Source organism: Capricornis sumatraensis, chromosome 20 (assembly GCF_032405125.1).
Source record: "Capricornis sumatraensis isolate serow.1 chromosome 20, serow.2, whole genome shotgun sequence".
Taxonomy (NCBI): Eukaryota; Metazoa; Chordata; class Mammalia; order Artiodactyla; family Bovidae; genus Capricornis; species Capricornis sumatraensis.
The window spans coordinates 17,668,357-17,691,374 of NC_091088.1; the positions used below are offsets into that span (position 1 = coordinate 17,668,357).

The 23,018-nt window shown below is 56.0% G+C and overlaps 1 protein-coding gene across 1 annotated transcript; it reads left to right on the forward strand.

Moving 5' to 3' along the window:
- The first annotated feature begins 206 nt into the window (after positions 1-206).
- On the forward strand, positions 207-21,374 carry IRF8 (interferon regulatory factor 8). Its single transcript, XM_068992227.1, has 9 exons — positions 207-251; positions 3,961-4,135; positions 9,863-10,046; positions 13,108-13,196; positions 14,226-14,331; positions 15,353-15,400; positions 18,928-19,314; positions 19,961-20,076; positions 20,509-21,374. The coding sequence occupies exons 2-9, from the start codon at positions 3,962-3,964 to the stop codon at positions 20,683-20,685; spliced, it is 1,281 nt and encodes a 426-aa protein (XP_068848328.1). The 5' UTR covers positions 207-251; position 3,961; the 3' UTR covers positions 20,686-21,374.
- Positions 21,375-23,018: the final 1,644 nt, after the last annotated feature.

The window sequence follows — 23,018 nt, forward strand, 5'->3', positions numbered from 1 at the left end:
GGACCGCCGACGCCTCCGCGCAAAGTGATTTCTCGGAAAGCCGAGCGCTTCGAAGAAGGCGGGCCCGGCGCGCCGCGCCCCGGGGGCGGCCCGTCCCGCCCTCCAGCGCCCGTTGGCCGTCGCGGCCGTCGCTCCGCGCGCCGGGCCCGCCCCCGGCCTTAAATCTGCGCGGGCGCCGCGCGAGCAGAAGCGCATCTCCGGAGCTCCGCGGCAAACGTGGGAACGCGCGGCGGCGGCAGCCCGTGGCGCAGGTGGGCCGCGTGCAGGGGGGCCCGGGGCGCGGACGGCGCTGGCGGGCTGGGGGTGCGGCCGGCGGCCGGGGGTCGCGGGCGGGCGGCGGGCACGGGGGCCGGGGTTCGGGAGCGGGGCCCGGGGCATCGACGGCAGCGGGCGGCCGGGAGGCGCGGGAGAGCGGCCGGCGGCGCAAGTGGGTGGCGGGCGCGGGGCGCGGACGGCGGCCCGGGAGGCCAGAGGTCTGGAGCGTGGCCGGCGGCGCAGGTGGATGGCGGGCGCGGGGCGCGGATGGCACCTGGCGGCGAGGCGGCGCCCGTGCTCTCGGGCCTGTTTTCTCCCGAATACAAACTGACCGTCCAGGTGCGGCTGCTTCTAGAGATTGGCTGGTGCTTTAAAATAACCCCGTTTTTCTTAAAATTTGGTTTTATTTTGGAAAACTTTAGAATGGCGCATACAGAGAGGGGGAATATTGACCCATTATCATAAGACTTGCTCCTTTTCCCGCTCAAATCCTGGTCTTGAAACAGGGCTGGAGTTCTGGCAGTGAAACTGCCCCCCGGCCCGAGCAGCCGCGCGAGTTGGGTTAGAGTGTGAAGCGGGGCGGACAGGAGTTTAAAATTCTGATTGATGACAGTTAAGATGTATGAGTGCGGTTGGAGGTATTTTGCTTCCATCGTATCCCAGTCGTTCCTAGCAAGAAAGTCTGCTAAGGGGTCACAGCTGAAAGAGCTCTGTGGTGTAATTTGAGCTGCAGGGCAAAGGGCAGGCTCTCTTAAGGTGAGGTGTGCTCCTTGCTCAGAGCGTGAATGGAAGTTAGAAACTGAATTTTCTAGAGTTTTCAGCTACCCTCACCCCCCAAATTTATGAGGGATGTAACACTTTTTTTGAAACCCAAATTAGGAGCCAGCCTTTTTGGAGACAGTTCTTTTAGATTATGTCAGGTTCCCACCTGCATTGGAGGAGCTTAGGCATTTCAGTGGGCTTTCCCGGTGGCTCAGATGGTAAAGAATCTGCCTGCAGTGCTGGAGATCTGCAGTGTTCGATCCCTGGGTGGGGAACCCCATGGACAAGGGAATGGTAAGCCACTCCAGTATTCTTGCCTGGAGAATCTCATGGACAGAGAAGCCTGGCGGGCAACAGTCCATGGGGTCTCAAACAGTAGGACACGACTGGGTGACTGCACACACGCACACACAGGCATCAGCAAGACTGAGGCTAGAAGGAGAGATGGCTTTCATGGTTTTGGTCTTCCTGGCATCCAGGGCAAAAGACCAGGCGCCCTGAGAGGCCTGGGGAAGGCAAGTGTTCTGCACCTGTATCACCTCCAGACCCTTCCTGGAGTCCACGTGGGGTGGGCCCAGGGCAGCCTCCTATCACCTCCGCCTGAGAAGCCTGGCCCCTGGCTGATTTGCAGAGATGCAGATTAGCTTCAGATAGGACTTGGCCCGTAGTAAAGAGAATTATTACCTAAAAATCAAGGAAGAGGAAGTCATTGACATGTGACTGCGCCTATAAATGTTTCCTGGCTCTGCATTTGGTGGAATTAATTGGTTCGTGTTCAGTAAATCGTTATGGATCACACTGTAAGAGAATCATAGGCTTTGAATGCAGGGTTCTAACCTTGGGGCGGGGGTGGGGAGGTGAGCTGTCCATGTGCTGAGGTTCTCACTTGTAACCATGGTTTTTTGCCTCCAAGTGAGTGAAACCAGACCCTGCTAGGGTGTCTGGGGGCCTGGGCCTCAATTTTTCCTCCTTTGAAGGAAGGGGAGCTGGATTAGATGATTTCTAGTGTATTTGATGTTCTGTGACTCACTCTTTCTCTCAATGCCATTCTCTTTACTTTCTTTTTTCTTTTTCCTCTAAATCACCACGAGTTTGTTCTTAGCAGTTTTGGGAGTTATGGACCCATTAGAAATCTTGATAGGAAGGTGTTGAGCCACTTTCTAGAAAAATGCCTGCACAAACAAAAGCTTTGCATTTTATTAAGGGGACTCCTGGAGCATGGACTCCAGTTTATGAACTTTGTACTAAGGAAGTGAGCAAAATGCTGCCAAGCGGGACCGTCTCATTTAATCAAGAGATTAGCGAATTAAGACAGACCCCTGCCTTCTCTCGTGTCTGGGCCCCTCTCGCCCTTCACCCAGCTCCTTCCTGGGGTTAGGGGAGCTGTTCCGTCTCTCTTCTGGGAAGACTCTGGGGAACCTCTGCCTGGCTAGGTTATTTTCTGGGGTGCTCGGTGGTGACCTTTTGTTTCTCTCACCAGGTGTCGCTCCCAAGTCTCTCCCTTTTTGCTTACAAGTGCAAGGGGCTGTCCTCAAATTCTGGGGCTTTGAGATCCATTGTCTCTGCAGATGAGGAGAGCTTCAGAGAGACAGACGGCCAAGTGGCTTTCCTGAGGTCTAGTTAGAAAAGAGCCTTTGCTGGGGTCTAGAGTTTCAGAATTGAAGTCTGCTTCCCATGTCGCTCGCTTCACTCCTGTAAATCCACAAGCAGGCAGCTGGAGTTACTGGATGAAAAGGTTTCAGGTGGTGCTCACGGGCCTGCACCCCCTCCTACCCGGGACCCAGTCTCCAACGGCAGAGCCACCTGCGGGGTGGCTGGAGTGTCCAAAACACACATTTTTTGCTTTACAGGCCCGAGTGGCTCTGGATGTGACCATGTGACCGTGTTCTTAGAGACAGTATGTTTTGTCACTGCTGATCATTTCAAACTGTTTGGCCCGAAGAGGTCACATTTTAATCGGAAGAATTGAAATACTGGGCTTTTTTTTTTTTTTTTGGGTGGGCGTCTGTCCAACAGCCTGGGGGATTTCCAGCCTGTTCTTGTAACTGTGGGCTGTGAGTCGGCATGGCAGGGCTGCTCTCTCTCTCTGTGCCATCAGGAAGCTGCCCACTCTGCAGGAATCTTCCTCCCCACCACGTCTCTGGGCGCCCTGGGCGGCGAGGCCCCAGTTGGTCATGAGTTCCAAGAAAGAAAGTTGGGACAGTAATACGAGCTGTCCTATTAAGTGACACTCGTTTAAGGGCCAGGTGCTGTGTGGGCGGCTGTCCACGGGTCCCCTGAGTCCCCACCACGGTGACGCCAGGTGCCCGAGGTTACCCTCGTGCATCAGCATTGGTGACGATTCAGGGTCACCCAGCTGACAGGTGGTGGGACTCAAATGGGACCCTAGCCCTCTCCCCTTCCCAGAGCAGCCGTGAAGGGCACTCTAGATGGGATGGGCACCCTTGTGGACTTCTCTTTCTCCAAGAGCACAGATGTCACATTTGCTTACGCACGCTGTTCCAGCCGAGCATTAAGTAGTAGAATTGGCTCTCAGAGCTGTGGACTGCTCACTGAGGGAGCCTGAAGAGGTGAAAGTGATTTCCCCCACCGTGTGCTAAAGATGGAGTGATGCGTGATGCCCTCAGGTGCAGCTGTCTGCGTGAAGCAGAGCAGGGTGAGAGCCGGGGCGAGCGCAGCCGGAGCTTGGCTAGGTCCCACATCTGGCCAAGGCGCGGCTGCAGACTTCCCAGGGAGCTTTCGGTTTCCGCTGGGGTCGGAGGTCCTGGAGGCAGGCATGTTGTCGTGGCCCGAGTTCCTGGATCCTTGGGTTTCCCCGAGCCCCACCTGTGTTGAGATCCTTTGACTTTACTGTTAGCGGCTCCTGGCTGTTGAGTACCTGGAGTGCTGCGAGTAACGAGACTGTGCTTGTAAGTTTCACAGGATGCGTTTTCTCTTCCCAAGGATGTGTGACCGGAATGGTGGCCGGCGGCTGCGGCAGTGGCTGATTGAGCAGATCGACAGCACCATGTACCCGGGGCTGATCTGGGAGAATGACGAGAAGACCATGTTCCGGATCCCCTGGAAACACGCTGGCAAGCAGGACTACAACCAGGAAGTGGACGCCTCCATCTTCAAGGTAGAGACCTGGCCCCCGGGGGCCCCGCAGAGCTGTCGAGCGATTGATGTTTCCCTTGAAAATGAATCCAGTTTTTTTTTTTTTTTTTTTAAGATATTTATTTGGCTGCATCAGGTTGCAGCAGGCAAGGTCTTTGATCGCGGCACACCGACTCTGGTTGTGGCGTGCAGACTTATTTGCCCCTGCAGCAGGTGAGGTCTTAGTTCCCTGACCAGGGATCGAACCCATGTCCCCCTAATTGCAAGGCAGATTCTTAACCATTGGACCGCAAGGGAAGTCCCGCTCCAGTTTCTTAAAACAAAAATTGAGTGCTGAACATGTCTCAGAACAAACACAGTAGTAGGTGCCTTCACGTCTGTTGTATGATTTAACCACTTTCAAGGTCAGCTCTCTATAGCTGGCAGTTTCCTATAAGAAACCAAGGGCACTTTCTTCTGCGCTGCCATTGCTTTTGCATGGTGATTTAGTCGCTAAAGTCCTGTCTGACTCTTGCAACCCCCTTGTAGCCCACCAGGCTTCTCCGTCCATGAGATTTCCCCGGGCAGGAATGCTGGAGTGGGTTGCTGTTCCTCGCTCCAGGGGCTTCCTGACCTGGGGATTGAACCTGGCTCTCTCGAACTGCAGGCGGGTTCTTTACTGATTGAGCCACCAGGGAAACTTTTGCATGAGGATTTACAAACTCAGAGGGAACGTACTTCTTTCAGACTAAGACCTTTCCCCCGTGGTCTGCCACCTAAATTCCACTTACAGTTCTAGGAAAGGTTTAATTCTTCATTCTTTCACAGTTTCTACTTCTGCTTGGCAGTGGAGGGTCAGCTTAGATGAGAGACACCATCTGTCCTGACTTCCGGGGCAGGTCATGTGGGTGTCCTGAACCTGCAGCAGATGTCTAAAAATAGCCCGCTTCCCTTGAGAATCGTCTGTTCCCCTGAGCCTGGAGTGACCTGCTGGTTAGTTCCATGGTGCGTGTCGGCAGCACCGTGCTGAGCCTTCGTCCTGCGCCAGGCGTGGCTCACGTGCTGTTTCCTTTCACATACTCCTGTGCACTTGGCGCTGTTCCTGTGCTTGCTCTGTGAAGGCTCCACGAGGAGGAGTGACTTGTCCAAGGCCTCCCTGCTCCTAGCTGATGGAGCCAGCATTTGAACCCAGACTCCCAAGCCCCGGCCGTATCCATCACCTAGATCCAGGCCTAGATCCACCTTAGATCTAGGCCCAGCCAGGTCGTCAGGGTCACCCGTGGGCTTCTCTGAGGATCCAGAAGTGCAGGCTCCATTCTCCCCCAACCCCAGGAGATTTGGAGCCCAGGCCATGGTGCACCCAGGCCTCCCTGTTTGCAGACAGACTTATACCGACTCGAAATCCAGGTTATAGACTGCTGCCCTGTGTGGCTGTGGACATTTGGGGCAGTCGGGGAGGGGAGGGTGAGTGAGTGCAGAGGAGTGGGGAGGGCCAGAGCCAGACCCCCATGGGCGTGGGTGATGGGAGCAAGGGCCTGTAGGACCCCAGGGCAGCCCCGGACTCTTGCCGAGAATGAGTGTCCCCGACACAACCAAAATAAGAGATCATGCCTCGGGCCCAGAGCAGAGCACCAGTGGGTCATCGCGGGTTCAGGAGGCATTTTAGTCCTTCACGGCTCCGCTTGGTGTCTGCGGGGGCGCTGTGCGTCTTAGCGGTTCTCTTCCAGGTCAGAGCTCTTTGGTGGTCTGATGCCAGTTGCTGGCCCCTCCAACAAAAGTGGGCATTGTGCGCTCGCCTTCAGGGCCCCTGGAGATTTGGACCCCCGGGGACCTGGGTTGGGAGCCTGGGCGCTGCTCCTGCCTCGCGTCTTCTTGGTGGTGGTGTGGGTGCTTTTCTCAGAGAAGGTTTTGGCTTTGGTGTCACAGTGAACATCCTTGGGAATGGCACCGTCTGAATTTTAATACTGCCCACTGTCCCTAGTCCAGCCAGTCAGGTGGGAGTTCTGAATCACAGATGGCTACGAGCCAGGGCTTTGGCACCATGGCACCTGGGGCTAGTTCATTGCTTGTGTGGGTCTGTCTTGTGCACCTAAGGGGGTCAGCAGCACCCTGGCCTTCGCCGGCCAGATGCCAGTAGCATCCCCACCCCACCATGACAACCAGACAGGCCCCTGGCATAGCCAGGTGCCCCCCCAGCAGGCATACTCTCCCTCTCCATTGAGAACCCTGCTAGGAGCTGACAGAGACCAGGACAAACAGGTTGAAGTGAAGACATGGGGGGCTGAGGGCACAGTTGCTGGCTGACCATCAGTCAGACCACCTCGGGAAGCCAGTGGGGCTGGGACCAGTGGCTGCACAGTCCGGCTTGTGGCTTGTTGCAGGGACGCAGGCCTCTGGCTTCACCCTGTTCCCTGCGTGAGCTGTGCTCCGGGGAGTAATGAAATCTAGCCCCAGATTTATACGTCTTGTGCAATGCTTTTCATAGCCGTTTCAACAGCGTTGAGAAAAATGTGTAAGATTCCCAATGTTTCCGTTGATTACGCAGTCGCTCAGTGTGGCAATCTGAGATGAGTCTACAATCTCTGCCGGGATGGGGACAGGAGGGAGCCGCGTGCCCACCCAGAGCTGGGCGGCCCCCTGGAGGGTGATAGCCCAGACTGGGGAGTGTAAGACGGTGGAGGGACCTGTCTGGCCCGTCCCCGACTTGTGTTCAGTTCATCCTCTGAGGGGCCTTCTCTGCCAGGTCCACGAGCAGAACTTTGCTGTTGGAAGATGCCAACAGTCAGGCCTTGAGCCATCCTGGGAGTTTTCTGCTTAAGTAGAGAACCTTTTGTTTCAAACATTTATTGTGAGTTAAGAGGAAAAATGAGCCTGCATTCTGGCCTTAGTCACAGGTCATAAGAAGCCACTTATACCAGAGGATCCCTCATTGTCTCCCGGTATCGTTCTGAGCTCAGCCTCTTGGTGTGGACCAGAGACGGGAGAGTGAGCGGCATCAGCTCACTTTCCACCATCCCTGACTGTACCGATGAGGCCCTGCTGGCAGGTCATACTTATTTTTAAGAAGGCATTTTTGCCTTCTTTTCATAAAGTTGAGGGGGAAGATCTAGTTAACTGGGGGTGGTGGTGGTTTAGTCGCTCACTCACGTCTGAGTCTTTGCGACCCCATGGACTGCAGCATGCTGGGCCTCCCTGTCCTTTACCACCTCCTGGAGTTTGCTCAAATTCTCATGTCCAGAATTGAGGGTTGTGATTCACTAATTCTTCTGCCATTGACCAGGCTTTGTGACAGGCCTGCATAAGTTAGAACCCACGTAGTAGCAGGTGTTTCAAATTCAGTAGGCCTTCGAGAAAAAAAAAAAAAAAACAATCATATTTGATTTTTCTAGCACAAGATGAGACGAGACAATGATGTGGCTTTTCTTTTAAGTCTTATTTAAGTTGATTCGCAGTGTTCTGTCACTTTCCACCGTGCAGCAGCGTGACTAAGTTACGTGTGTATAGACGTGCTTCTTCGTATTCTCTCCCATTAAGGCTTCTCTCAGGATGTTGAGTTCCCTGTGCTCTACGGGGGGAGCTTGTTGTTCATCCGTCCTGTCTGTTGTAGCTCACGTCTCCTCAGCCCAGCCTCCCAGTCACCCGCTCTGTCTGGTCCCCCTTGGCACCCACACGTCTGTTCTCTGAGACAGTGTGTTAAACTGGGGGGAACTGGTGGTGCTGGGTTTAGCGCTGGCTGCCGATGAGCACAGGGAGGAGAGGAGACCTCGGCTCCGCAGACCTCAGTGCTGAGCCGCTGCGTGGCTGCTGTTGTCGGGCCTCAGATCACTGTTCTGTCTCGCGTCCTGAGAGGTCGCCCAGCTGAGGTGGGTGGCATTTTGCAGGCAGAGAGGGCTCAGGACAGGCTGGCACCTGATGCCAGCCCAGTGCTTGTCCTGACTCGGGGGCCCCTGCTTTGCTCTGTGGGTGTCCTGGATTTCCCATGGGGGTGAGCACCCACCACAGCGCCTTGCAGGCTCTGCTGCTCTGGATACACCCCAGCTGTCCTGATATGGTCCCCAAATCCACGCTCTTCCAGCCCCATTTGTGATGTGGATTAACCAGCTCAGTGGTTCTCAAATGAGGCCGTCTGTGAGGCGTGATGTTATTTCCCTGGGGTCACTCGGCAGTGTCTGGAGACGTTTGGGTGTCACAGCGGGGAGCAGGGCTGCTGCTGGCATGGAGGAGGCCAGGGTGCTGCGGGACGTCCCCACAAGCCCAGGACACCCCACCATGAAGAGTGATGCCATGTCAGTAGTGCCAGGTGGAGAAACTCAGACGTGACATAGTATGAATTTGAAGTTACTGTTCAGCATGTGCAGAGTTTACTCTTCAATTTCCATGAAAAAAAAAAATCAGTGCATTGTGATCCAGTTAATCAAGGATTGGAAACCGTTTACTTTCACAGAGGCTTCTAGAGGGGAGTCCTGTGTGTCTGAGAGGAGGGAGGGACTGCTCACGCTCTCTAGTAGGATGCGGGGTGCTCGTTCGGTCTCTCCCCCGGGGCAGGGCTGCAGACCCCGCACTCAGGGCATCAGCAGGGAGACAGTGCAGGCACTGACCACCAGGGAAAAGTCTAAGACTGTTTTAAATGAGGATGTGACTCAGGGGTGTTAAGGGGTTTCTGGAAGTATGGCTTTCTAGCTGCCTAAGTCAGAATCCCTGGGATGCTGGCTAAAGATGCAGGTTCCCAGAGGTAACCCACACAGCCAAGGAGACTCTGGAGGGGCAGGCCCCGGAATCTGCATCGGAACGAGTTTCCCCGGGGACTGGGTGTGCACTGAGGTCGGAAACACCTGCTGCTTGCTGGCTTGAAATTCCTTGGAAGTCAGAACAGCTGGTTTCCAGACCGGATCACCTTGGGAAAGCGAGCTCTCAGGATTATGTTCTCCCGAGTAGGAGCGGAGAGTCCTCCCTGATCGCTCCCTGCAGGCGGGAAGGATGTCTGATTTTGCCTGACGCCAAGTGTTACTTTCCCCTGACAGTAGTGAGCTCCCAGTGTGTCTGTATTCCAATTTTGAGATCTGAAAACTTGCCCATCCGCATGCTAATTTTTTTTTTTTTTCCTAAATACTGCTCCAGTTTACGTTTTGACTTAAAGTTTCCAGCTTCAAATTTCTGGTCTCAGTTGAGATTCTAAGGTTTGGAGAGACAGAAGACAGAGCTGTGAAGAAACCCACAGAGAGGGAAAACACTTCTTTGCATCTTAAACAGTACCCTGGGGAGTGGAAGGGGAGAGAGGGGGCAGGGAGGTTTAGACCGAAGGCCAAAATGCAGAACCACATTTCTGTCACAAGTAGCAGGGCACATTCAGACTTCTTGCAGATGTTCCCTTTTCAGGCTGAGTTTGAGCTCAAGGGTGATTTGAAAAAGCAACTAAATTCTTTTTTGTTTTGAACATTCTAGTGGAACTCCAGGCAACTGCAGCTTCCTCTGTGTGCCGTTACCCTTGGGTCCGGGAGAGGGTATGCGGGAGGCAGGGCCATGCTGCGTGTGTGTGTGTCTCTCTCCTCACTTCTGTGCAGAAGGCAGAGCCAAGCCGTGTGTGTGTGTCTTCTCACTTCTGTCAAAGCAAGCGGTCCGACTGGGGTCTCTGAGCCCTGAAATTCCTGGGCTGAGCGTGGCTGGCTAAGGAGGACTCCGGGGGGCTGGGCAGAGCAGGTCCTGCCTGTGGTCCTGGGTGTGCCGTCCTGGGGCCAGCTGCCTGCTTCATGTGTTTCTTTTCTTCCTTCAGGCCTGGGCCGTTTTTAAAGGGAAGTTTAAGGAAGGGGACAAGGCCGAGCCAGCCACGTGGAAGACGAGGCTACGCTGCGCTTTGAACAAGAGCCCAGATTTTGAGGAAGTGACAGACCGGTCCCAGCTGGACATCTCTGAGCCGTATAAAGTTTACCGCATCGTCCCCGAGGAGGAGCAGAAATGTAAGTGTATTTTCTTTATGGGCACTCGGCCCGACAGAGGCCGCCTGGGTCTGGGATCTGAGTGGCCGCCCACGGGGTCCAGCTAAACAAAGCTCTCCCTCTTGTGTTAGCAGCGGCCAAGGTCTCTTTCCGCTGACCTCACCCAACATCTGCCGACTGACGGGGCAGCCTCATGGTGGGTGAGAGGCGGCAGGGAGATGGGGCAGCCGCTGGTGAGGGGCTTGCTGACTGTAGGACCAGGAGCACGTGCTGGGGCCTCCCTGGGGCCCAGCAACCAGCCTGGATGGGAGCAAGGCTCCCCCGATGGTGTGGATGAGGGATCCCTTCTGTTCCCCAGCAGCCTGCAGAGCGGGCTGGGAGAGAGGAAGGTGGACAGAGAAGGGATGGCTGATTAGGGGTTGGGGGCAAGGTTCTGGAATGAAATTGCACGTGGCACACTGCTGACTTCAGGGCTGGAGACTGGATCGGCTTCTAGATGCTGGGTCCTGATGGCCAATTGGGAACTGCAGGATGTGAGAATTCCCACAGTCTCCTCCCGCTGTAAATCCCCAGGAAAGCAACTGTGAGGCAATTACAGCGGAATAACGGAAGCCAGCCTCAGAACACGGTCCTGCTTCCCACGCGCTGCCCTGGGCAGACATCACTAGTCCATCCGGGTGTGGCTCTCCCGTCTGGCCTCCATCGTTTTCAAGGTGCTGTGCTCTGTGGGTGCTCCAGGTCAGAGCCGGCCCAGCGGGAGGAAGCCTCATTACCATCCCGGGTTTAAAATCTTCTTCTAATCCTGATTTTCTTTGCCTCTGACATTGCAGTTAGTCTTGGCACAGCATCCTTTTGTCCTTAGCCACTTACTTAGTCGTCCAGTCATGCCAGCTGGGAAGAAGTTGAACCCTCAAACTGTCTAGGGCTGGGCAGAAATTCAGAATTTCTGCGGGAGCTCTTAGCACTGCAGGGAGGTTGAAAATGATGTTGACGTGTAGTTTTTGCAAAGTTAAAAATTGGGACTGTCACAAACACCGGGTTGAGCAAAAAGTTCTTTTGGGTTTCCCCACGAGATCCTATGGAAAAGCCCAAATGAACTTTTTGGCCAACCCATTGTGTGGTGAGCCTGGGTCAAGGAGGTGCTGAGCCAGTTAACGAGGGTGCCTGCGTGGCCAGAAGTCTTGCTGGACAACACGCGATGCTGTGGCCCACAGTCAGTGGCAGGAGGCTGAGCTGAAACCACCTGTCCTGCCGGGCCACAGTTGGGGGTGATCTCTTCTACCGATCATTTGTAGCTCCAGTTCAGTTCAGTCGCTCAGTTGTGTCCGACTCTTTGCGACCCCATGAATCGCAGCACGCCAGGCCTCCCTGTCCATCACCAACTCCCAGAGTTCACTCAGACTCATGTCCATCGAGTCAGTGATGCCATCCAGCCATCTCATCCTCTGTCATCCCCTTCTCCTCCTGCCCCCAATCCCTCCCAGCATCAGAGTCTTTTCCAATGAGTCAGCTCTTCGCATGAGGTGGCCAAAGTACTGGAGTTTCAGCTTTAGCATCATTCCTTCCAAAGAAATCCCAGGGCTGATCTCCTTCAGAATGGACTGGTTGGATCACCTTGCAGTCCAAGGGACTCTCAAGAGTCTTCTCCAGCACCACAGTTCAAAAGCATCAATTCTTCGGCGCCCAACTTTCTTCACAGTCCAACTCTCACATCCATACGTGACTACTAGAAAAACCATAGCCTTGATTAGATGGATCTTTGTTGGCAAAGTAATGTCTCTGCTTTTCAATATGCTATCTAGGCTGGTCATAACTTTTCTTCCAAGGAGTAAGCGTCTTTTAATTTCATGGCTGCAGTTACCATCTGCAGTGATTTTGGAGCCCCCAAAATTTCTAGCTTAGTTGTCTGTAAATTAACACCCAGCTCTACTGAGTCTGAACCCTCATCGATAATCAGCAGTCAGTGAGACAGACTGGCCTTCCCCTGGGGGATCTGCTGGCCTCCCCTCAGGGGGACGCCTCTCAGCGAAGACTCTGGGAGGCTCTCTTCCCAGTTTACTTATCAGTTTTGTATCATTTCTCATCATCACGGAGAAAACTGTGACTTGAAGGAATAGGGAAGTTTCTCTAATCCCCCGCCCCCAGGGTCAGCCAGGCTTGACCAGGCAGGTGACCCTGCTGTGTTTATAGCCCAGAGCGCAGCCAGCATCACCTGCAGGGTGGATGTTACAGAAGCAGGGTTCTCGGGGGCTGGGGAGCCACGCATTTGCATAATGTCCAGGTGGGCGCACTCTCCTGGCTGCCCTGGGGGCGCCCCACCTGCCCCCTGCTTTCCCCGTCAGCAGCTTCCAAGTGAATTCCCGAATCTGTCAAAATGGACTCAAAAAAGTTCAGCCCGGGTGAAACGGTGGGTTGATTCTCCAGATGACGAGGACTGACGAAGTCCAGCAAACCGATGTATGTTGGTCATAATACGTTGGGCAGGTATAATGAGGCGAGTTTCTGGCCCAGGAAGCGGCCTGGTGATGGAGGGAGAAACCAGCCCGGTCCAGAGTGGTTGTCATGGGAACACTGGTGCGCCTGTGGACGATCCCTGCTGTGGGCGGGTTCCCGCCTGGGCACCCTCGAGCCTATGGTGCTCTGCGTGTGTGCCCGCTGATGCACACATGTATATTTGGAAAGGCCAAAAAGGGATTTCCTGCCCATTGACTTTAAAAAAAGACGCCAACCGGCACACACATTTGCCAGGAAATCTTTGCATGTCTTCAGATGCCCCAGCTTGTAACTGTGAGCCCTGCTGAGTGTGGAGCAAAGCAGACATGAGCTCACTTTAGACCTTGGCAGACAGGAGGAAGAGACCGAAGCCCTGCCTCGGCCCTCGGGGCGCTGGGCACAGCAGCGGCCAGCTGCTCCTCGACCCTGCTGGTCAGATGACGAGCAGCATGGGGAGACCAGCGCTCGGCCTTTCCCAAACCAGGGAAGACACAGACTTCTGTTTCCTTAGAAAACTGCCACCTGTGGCCTTGGTGACGGCTGTGACGCCTCGGTGCCGTCCGTCACGCGCTTGTCTGTTTTTCCCTAGGCAAATTAGGTGTGGCAGCCCCGGGCTGTGTGAGCGAGGCTGTGGAGATGGAGTGTGGGCGCTCTGAGATCGACGAGCTGATCAAGGAGGTGAGCGGGGCGGCATGTCCAGGGCGTCACGGGGAGAGCGGTGCCTCCCAAGTGCCTCGCCTGGGGCACCGAGGTCCTCGGGCTGTCACTCCTGCCAGGATGGGACGGGTCAGCGCCTGCACCTCACATTCCGTCCTCACATCCCGAGGGCTGGGCCCAGCTGCCTCTGCATCCACCGAGTTCCCCCCAGCCCTAGACTTGTCAGGTTTTGAACATTTTTGATGGCACCATATATCACCTGGCCTTTTTTAGGCAGGCTGCAGTGGAAAAAGAAAACACCATCAACTTCCCTTGCTGCTGGGGGCTGGATTCATGACACGGATTACCCACCAGCACTCACGCGGCTTGGTCCCTGTCCTGTGGGTGCCGCTCCTAGTCCTCAAGGAGCTGGAGAGCCATCTAACCAGGCTTATTAGAATCGTCTGTAAGCTCACAGTTCACAGGCTGTAAGGAAAGGCTTCCTAGGGTCTCCTTAGGCAAAACACATGGGTTTTGAATACTGATCATAGCTACTTTTAGCTCCTTAGCTCTCTTCCTGTGGCCATCGCAAGGCCGACACTGCCTAGCTAAAGTAATCCCACGCAGCTTTTGTAGGTGGTGGTGTAGGTGCTCTAGCAGTTCTCAGAACCCGCAGGGCAGTGATGGAACCTTCTGGAGAAGCTTGAAGGCAGAGGATGCAGGTAGCCGAGTGCAGCCTCCTCTGGGCTGCCCTGCTCCCTGGAGGTGACAGCCGTCACGTCTCTGGGGGCGGCTGGAGTGTGGCAGACTGCCCAGCATCGCTGTGGGCTCCCCCAGAGCGTCAGGGCAGTCGGGTGACTGGGCTCATGGCTGCTGCAGCAGGCAGTTCCCTGTAAAAGGCCAGTGAACAGGTGAGGGCCCCGCAGAGGCTAGTGGTTCAGTCACGTGCTGTGATCGCTCAGCCTGGTGGATTTTTCGTCTTGGGTCTCGCCTTCCTCTCGTGTGACGGAGGCGATGGCGTGGGTCTAGTTGAGACTGGAAGCCAGTGACGGCCGCGCTCTCCTCCCGCAGCCTCCCGGGGATGACTACATGGGGACGGTGAAGAGGAGCCCCTCGCCGCCCGAGGCCTGCCGGAGCCAGCTCCTCCCGGACTGGTGGGTGCAGCAGCCCAGCGCAGGTGAGGGCGGGAGCCCCGCGCCATGGAGCAGCGCGCCCTGACGGCCATCGGTCTTCATGCCTTGCTGCCGGGGGCGGGCGGGCAGCGGGGCAGCCCTGATTCCTGTTTTCCTGAAGGTGACTGCGCCCAGTGAACTGTGGTGGCTTCCGACCCCACAGGCAGAGCCCGGCCACAGCTAGGCCCCACTTTCCACCGTCCCCTGAAGGCAATATGTCCTTCCTGTTGGAGGTGGTGCTCCCCACTGGGCTCCTGGCGAGAGTGGGCAGAGGGGCAGGAGGCCGCGTGGGCTGTAGGTCCGTCAGGTCAGCCTCTGTGACACTGAGGCCTTGGGGTCAGGGATGACCCAGTGTGTCTGAGACGGAGGAAGCATGGAGCCTGGAGCCTGTGCCGGGGGCTGTGTTCCTGCCTCGAGCCTCCTTTTACTGGATATAAAGCGGAGACACCAGGACCTGGGGATGTGCTGGGTTGTGAGGACGGACTGAGGCCTCCGCCCTCTCGTTAGCTCCTGATGCCCCGTCCTGCTCCTTGAAATGACCCTCCTCGCACGGGCGGGGCCCCTCTGCTTTCTCCCTCACCTTTCTGTCCCCTGTCCCCTGTGGTGGACTGGGAGGTGACCGCTGGCCCAGTGGCCTCAGAGGTGGCCAGGCTTCAGGGCCTGGTGTTGCCCTGACTCCCTGACTGCAGCAACACTCCCGGGGAACCCTTGAGTCCCAGGATCCCCTCCGAGATCAGGCTGGGGCGGGGGGCGGCAGTCCAGCGGTGGTTTCAGGAGCAGACCCCCCCAGGTGGGAAGGAAGTGTGGCCCCACAGTGTCACTGGTCCACAGTCCCACAGGACAGAGGAAGTTTCTTCCACGCCAGTTGGGTTGAGGTCTGGTTTTCTGAAACATGGTCGCTGTGCTGGAGGGGAGAACACTCAGCACAGTGGAGGCCTATGGCAGGGCTTGGGGAGCGCGCAGGGCCTTTAGAGAAACCTGGAGGAATGCAGGGCTGCCTCTGATGCTGCTTTCTTTCTTTGGCAGGCCTGCCGCTGGTGCCGGGGTATGGCGCCTACGATGCCCACCACTCAGGTAGGGGGGATCGGGGGGATGGGACAGTGCGTTCTTTGAAGACAGAGCTCTCAGGATCAGTGGGCACCCCGAGGGTTGTGAATGAGCGCGATCTGGTGTGGGAGGTGGGGAGCCTGGCTCCTCCTCCTCACTGTTGGGGAGTGAGCGGCTGACGTCTCAGGGCCTGTTCTTGGGTCGGAGCCACAGATGGAGCCACAGAGCTCCCGACAGGTGGGATCCTGCAGGAGGAAGGGTGTGGGACTTGGTGAGCCCAGGTGGACTGAGCGAAGCGTCGGTGCCTTGGGCTCCTCCTCTGTGAAGTAGGAACAGCCGTGACAGCCCCCTCAGCAGCGCCTCGAGGGCTGGTATGGCGTTACCGCAGCTTGCTGGCCCCTGTTGCTGGTGGTGGGGGGGTGGAGCTGGGTCTCCCCAGGCAGGAGGATAAGGGAGATGAGCCCGTCCTCAGAGCTCGTCGCCGTTTCCAGCGGCCTGCGAGCTAGGGGTGGTCAGCACTCAGCTTCACAGGAGGAACCAGGCTTAGAGGTTCAGTCCTCTGCCAGGGGTCCCACAGCTGGGGAAGCAGGGTTGGGGGTTCAGACCTGGGCATCTGTGCCCACCAGAGGCCGCGTCCAGGGTAGCCTGCTGACTGGTGCTTTCCGGGCGGGGGAGTCACAGGCACAGGGCTGGGGGCGAGAAGACAGCCTGGGGAGGAAGAGCCCTGGGTGGTGCCGGAGCTGTCCAGCATGTGGGGAGACCCACGGCCACTCCTGCGGAGGTGGTGGACTTCGGTCCCTCTGCTCAGTTCACACACACGCCCCGCTGGGTAAACAGGTCGTCAAGGGTCCCCTGTCCTCAGCCCTGCAGGGAGAGGCAGCGAGCGAGGTGGGCAGGGCACAGTGGGGAGTGGGGGCCCCCGCCTCTGGGTGGCCCTGCGGACACAGACACAGCTGGGCTCGCCTCCCCCACATTTTCTAGAGACTAGGTGTCTGGATTTCTGTGTGAAGCCTTCCATACAAAACGTGGGCAGCACATGTGTGTTCAGGCCACCCCCACCCCCGCCGGCGGTGCACATGCGCCTGTGTGCCGGCGTGCACCGTGTCCACGCAGTGGCCGGGGTCACAGGCGATGTCTGGGGCGGACAGTGCGGCGGACGTGGGGCGGCCTGCCAGGGAGGGTGGGGCCATGTCCCCATCTAGCAGTCGTGTGGTCAGGGCGAGCCCGTCATCTCTTGCACCCGTCCCCCGCCTGGAGGCTGGTGTGATGGCCTCGTCCTCGGGTGAGGGTAAGGACTCGGTGAGTGAGGCCAGGGCACGGCACCTGGTGCAGCTGAGAGCAGGGCTGTGACGGGACTTGGCTCTCAGCTTCATGTCATCCCAGTTCATGGAGCCACCGCTGACATGGTGCTCACTGGTGCCAGACAGACACACTCTCACTTTGCTGACGTTGTCTCCACTTTGCTGACGGGGAGACTGAGGCACGGAGCAGGGGACTCCCTGCCCCAACCCCTGGCTGGGCCCCCGCATCAGGTGGCCAGGTCCCAGGGTCCCTGCTCCTGGCGTCTTTGGGCCGCTGCCCTGGTCAGACTGTCCCCCAGCAGGGCCGTCCTCCAGGAGCAGGGACGGGCTGTGGTGGGCTCCCCGGGGGCCGTGCTGAGGCGCTTCTCCTCGGGGCCCCCTCTGCAAGGCTGGGGCGGGTGCATGTCCTCGCTCAGGCCCTCGCGGGCCCCCCACCCCCTTTACCCCGCCCTGGCCTCTCCGGAGCACCTGTGCGGCAGATGTTCACACGGTCAGAGGCGCTGGTGTGCGATAAGGCCTCGGTGACAACAAGGCCAAGGGGCAGAGTGGTGACAGTCGATCCGGAGTGTTCTGTTCACTTGGGACAAAGGTCGGCGCTGCTCTGGAAGGGAGGGAGTGTCGGGCACGCAGACGAGGTGCGGGGGGGAGGGGGATGAGACGTGGGCTGGGGACGCAGGCGCAGAGCCCCGGGGGCTCAGCGTTCCCGAATGTCAAGTAAGTGAGGTGGACCAGGGCACCCGAAGACCCCAGCAGTGTGTGAGCCGGGTCCCCGCTGAGCTCCAGCGTGGGAGATGGCGCCTGCAGCTGTCGCAGTCAGCCTCACCATCTGAGCAGGGGTTCCTTGTGCAGAGCCTAGCGCAAGGGTCCACCTGGGCCTGGCAGGTGGCCACCTGCGGGGCCACCCCCGACAATGGGACAGGTGGTTGGCACACTGCACACATTTGGGGACACGGTGGAGTTGGGCCATTCATGGCTGGTGTGGCTCCACAGGCGGCCCTTGGCGGGGCTGGGGCCCCAGGCCCATCGGTAGTTTGTGTGTGGTTCTTGTGGCAGATGCTGGGTGTATTATAACAGTATTACACAGTATAATACTGTGTATTATAACAGTACGGGTCTTAACATGCAGGTTCCTCTGGGGAAGGGGGGGTCCCTAGGATCTGGTGCTCTGTTCACTCCCACTGCAGAGGTGCCCCAGCCTTAGTCACTTGAGGCCCCACCTTTGCCATCGGTTTTCACATCAGGGTGTTGCCTAGACTATTAACAATGTCTTGCGTTTTCTGTCAGTCAGTCTCACTTTTACAATTTAAACTTAAGTGGAGACCATCCATCGTTGCCTGTAAAACAGAACCAGTCGTGCTTGCTTTAAGTAGGAAGGCAGAGGCTAGAGCAGGTTCAGCGGAGCCTAGACCCTGCAGTGTCTGCCCCCACAGCTCACGGCCTCTGTCTGAGGGAGGTGGGCAGCATTGTTAGGATTCATCAGCGCCACACTGGGGTTTTCTTCCTGAGGTGACCAGACACTGAAAGAGTGTGGAAAGTGGGATAATCTTTTCATTTATTACATGCTGTCTCCACTCCTCCCCCACAAACCCACCCCAGTAATCTTATGTGTGGCACACTTTGGGAAACATTGCTTTAAGTTGAGTACTTTTCAGACTTCTTCCCAAGAACAGGTTTGGATGAAAGGTTTGAGATTCTTAACTGGAAATTCAGGCAACCCCAAAGCAACTGTGAATTTGTCAGGAAACAGATTACATCTTTGCTTTCCCTAACCTGGAAATCACATCTAGCGTTTCCTTCCATTATGACTGTGGGCAGTACTGTGTGTGTGTTCATACATGTGTACATTTATGTATAGACATGTGTGCACGTTGCAGTCTAACACTGCATGCTGTGGTAATCCATGCTGTAGCAGTGCCTGTGAGGCGGAGCTGTTTTCCTAAGAAATTAACATGGTTGACCCTCAGCTGTGACTTGTAAATTACAGCAGTTAAGAGACAAGTGGGGGTGGGGGGGCACCACAGTAAATATTACTACTTTGACTCACTAGCTTGCTTGGTGATGCTCGGTGTTTATTCATGCTTATAAAAACGTTATTTCTAGAAGGGGTGCGTGAACTTCCCCAGAAAGTGAAGAGGCCCCAGGTGCAGAGGGCCACCCCCTCCCATCCTCTCGGGAAGGCAGGCTCAGGATAGGTGGGCACAGCAGGAATGGTGCCCCCCGCCGCGGCCCCTGACCGTCCCCATCTCCCCACAGCCTTCTCCCAGATGGTCATCAGCTTCTACTACGGGGGCAAGCTGGTGGGCCAGACCACCACCACGTGCCCTGAGGGCTGCCGCCTGTCGCTGGGCCAGCCCGGCCTGCCAGGCGGGAAGCTGTACGGGCCCGAGGGCCTGGAGCTGGTGCGCTTCCCGCCGGCCGACGCCATCCCCAGCGAGCGGCAGCGGCAGGTGACGCGGAAGCTGTTCGGGCACCTGGAGCGTGGCGTCCTCCTGCACAGCAGCAGGCAGGGCGTGCTGGTCAAGCGGCTGTGCCAGGGACGCGTGTTCTACAGCGGGAATGCCGCGCCCGCCCGTGACCGGCCCAACAAGCTGGAGCGTGACGAGGTGGTCAGGGTCTTCGACACCAGCCAGTTCTTTCGAGGTCAGTGCCCACGTGCCTCCCTCCTGTCCGCGTCCAGGGGTGGCCCGCTGAGGGGCCTGGGCCAGGGTGCCCCTGCCTTTGAGCCCTGCCGGTTCTCCCCGAGCCACCCGGGCCCCTCCTTCTTGACCCCTACATCTGGAGGGGGCACCGCTGAGGGCAAGTCACAGCACTGAGAGCCTCACCTGCTGCTGTGGGCTGCCCCTCGCCGGGGAGCTGGGAGGAACAGTCTCAGGCCCCACCTCTGGCCTGTGGGGTCAGAACCCACATGTTGGCAACAAGGCCCCCAGGGACTGTGTCCACATCCTGAGACACGCTGACCTTGTACACGCAGCATGGGACCGCTGCTCGGGGCTGCTGCTGTCCTGAGGTGGGTGTTGAGGCTCCCACTGCGGGAGCTCCTCCTGGAAGCTCAGGCCGGAGGATCACTCACTCTGGTCCTGAGGCTGCCGGCCAGTCCCCAGAGCCTTGATCATCTCTCTGTAGCAGCAGCAGCTGCCAAACACCTCCTAGGGGGCTTCCTAGAGAAGGGGCCTGGAAGGGTGGGCGGGCGTAGGTACAAGAGCCCTGACTCCATCTGGCCAAGGGGGTGAGTGGCTGGGCTTCACTAAACCCCCTTGCCTCTCCCGACCTCCTGCCCCATCCACAGAGCTGCAGCAGTTCTACAACAGCCAGAGCCGGCTGCCCGACAGCAGGGTGGTGCTGTGCTTCGGAGAGGAGTTTCCGGACACAACCCCGCTGCGCTCCAAGCTCATCCTTGTCCAGGTGAGAGCAGGGCAGCCCCAGGCCACTGGGACAGGGACTCACCTGTGAGCAGGCCTGGGTAAGACCCAAGTGGGCAAGAGGATCCTCTTCACCTCTAAACTAAATTCTTAGGTTCTAGGACTCTCAAAATCTACATGGTTTCCCCTCTTGGTTTTTTTAAAAACTCAAAACCACCTTTTCAGAAAGAGTCTTCTAGTTCAGTTTTCTTAAGGTCTAGGCGATAGATGAGGGCTTTGCCAGCCCTGATGAGCTCTAGTCAGAAGTGAACCCCATGGGTGGAATTGTGCGCCCCAGCTCACCAGCCTGGGACACTTCTGGGAGGGTGTAGCCTGCTCTCTGGGGGTCCCAGAGGTTTTGGGTGACAGCTCTGGACCGGGTGCGCAGAGAGCCCCCACCCTCGCTTCGTCTCTGACCTGTGTGCTGATGTCCCAGGTGGAGCAGCTATACGTCCGGCAGCTGGTGGAAGAAGCGGGGAAGGGCTGCGGCCCCGGCTCCTTGATGCAGGCCCCCGAGGAGCCCCCACCAGACCAGGTCTTCCGGATGTTTCCAGAGATCTGTGCCTCCCATCAGAGACCTTTCTTCAGAGAAAACCAACAGATCACAGTTTAAGTCTCCAGGGCACTGCCGCCCACCCACCCCCCACAGCTAGAATCTCATTATTACAATTACTGTCGGATGTGGAGGCCCCTGGCCGGGGGTGGAGGGCTTCACCCTGCTCTTCCTTCGGTAAGGGCGTCCTGAGGACCCGACGGGGAACAGCGCCGTGCCCACTTCTGTCACTCAGGTAGAAGCATCGACACTCAACCAGATGCTCCGGAGGCTGAGCTGTGTCCTGCGGTTAGGACATTCTTTCCCGCGCTTCCCTCTGATCATCGTTAGTTGCTATGACTTTCAGCCTTTGGGGCTACCTGATGTTTCCAGAGACCTGGCATTCAGTTTTACTAGCAGGTAGCTGTTTCCAGGAGAGAAATCCTGGAAAAGAAGACCACTTTTGTTTTTATCTTTGGTTAGAGCTAGAGTTAGGATTCCATGTGCTTGATTCAGTGAAGTGTCTCGTTACCTTTAAGCATGTTGATAAGATTTAAAAACACTTGGATACCAGCCTACCTTTCATAAGTGAAAGCAGAACTCCTGGCTCTCTAGAAGCAGGCATGTTCGTCCTAGAATTTGGTGTCAGACACGCATCTCTCTCCCAGGTGAGCTGGTGTTTCCATCTTCGGATGATGAAAGCTTCCCTTTTGGGCCCTTGTTGCCAGGAAGCTTAGGGCTGAATTTATTTTTCATTTCTGTAATTAAATCATCCAACATACGACTTTCATTCTCAATGGTTTTGACCTATTTTAAAAATATTTGTACTTTTCATTATCTTTTTTAAATTAATGGTCCTGTTGTAAACTGTCTTGACTCTTTTTTATATAAAGTGGGCCAAGGTATAAACCACAAGTTCAAAAATCACTGTGGCTGGAATAGGCTTTTTGATTGTGCCTTTGATCCAGTCTGCCCATCCGTGGGCCGGGGGCGTGGGCTGTGTGGGGGCGGCTCGGGGGCGTTGGATGGGGTGTGCCCGCTTCCCGCCACGACACTGGTCCCCTGACCCTAGGACTCCTTTGGGGGTCAAAGATGACCCTGCTCAGCATGGAGAGAAGGGAGCCCTCCTACACTGCGGGGAACGTGCATTAGGGCGGCCACTAGGGAGGCCACTAGGGAGAGCAGTGCGGAGGTTCCTTAAAACACTCCTGGGCACGTATGCAAACAAAGCTATACTTTGAAAAGATTCACGTACCCCTATAGTCAGGGCAGTATTCACAACAGCCAAGACATGGAAGCTACCGAAGTGTCCATCAACAGATGCGTGGATAAGAAGGTGTGATGAGAGAGAGAGATGTATGCATTTATATATGCACACATAGTGGGACATGAGTCATAGAAAAGGAAGGAAATAAGACCATTTGTAGCAACACGGATGGGCCTAGAGATTATTGCACTGAGTTAGAGAAAGATAAATGCCATATGATACCACTTATATGTGAAATCTAAAATATGGCACAAATGAACTTCTCACCGAAGCAGGAAGAGACTCACAGACACACTGACTTGTGGTTGCCAAGGCGGCCGTGATGAGGGAGAGATGGAGTTTGGGGTTAGTGGACGGAAACTTTTATACAGAATATATTAACGAGGTCCTACTGTATAACACGAACTATATTCAACAAGGATATGAAGAAATATACATATAAGTGAATCACTCTTGTATAGCAAAAATTGACATGCCAGTCAGCTATACTTTTTAATAAAAATAAGCAAAATTTTAAGAAAATGAACCATTGGCTAATAAGTTAAAAAAAAATTCCCACTAGCTATCTATTTTACATATGGGAGTTTGCTGTTTGACACAGAAAGCTCAAATCCAGTGCTCTGTGACCAGCTAGAGGGGTGGGAGGTGGGACGGAGGTTTAAGAGGGAGGGGACGTGTTTGTACCTGGGGCTGACTCATGTTGCTGGATGGCAGAAACCAATACAACATAATTATCCTCCAATTAAAAATAAATTATAAAAAAGAAAACTATACACTAGCAAAAAATAATGAAAAATTATGGTAAAATACATGAAACTTTTTATGATAACCCCACTACACATCAAATTCTGCCCTTGAACACAGTATAATTTCAGTGGAGACGTCCCAGTTTTAGTCCTGGGAGAACTACCCTATTTACTAGCAAAGAACATGCCTCTACCCCCCAGAAATGTGTCCGCGTGTCCACCCTCAGTTGTGACACTCAAGCCAGGCAGGAGCCCGAGGACAGCGGCTTGCTTGGCTCATGGCTTCCTCTGTGCAGGATGGCACACGCCTCTGCACCCACTTAGTCACCTTCATGATTCGAAAGTGCTCGATAACCAATGGCATTCTTCACAGAACTAGAACAAAACATTTTAAAATTTGT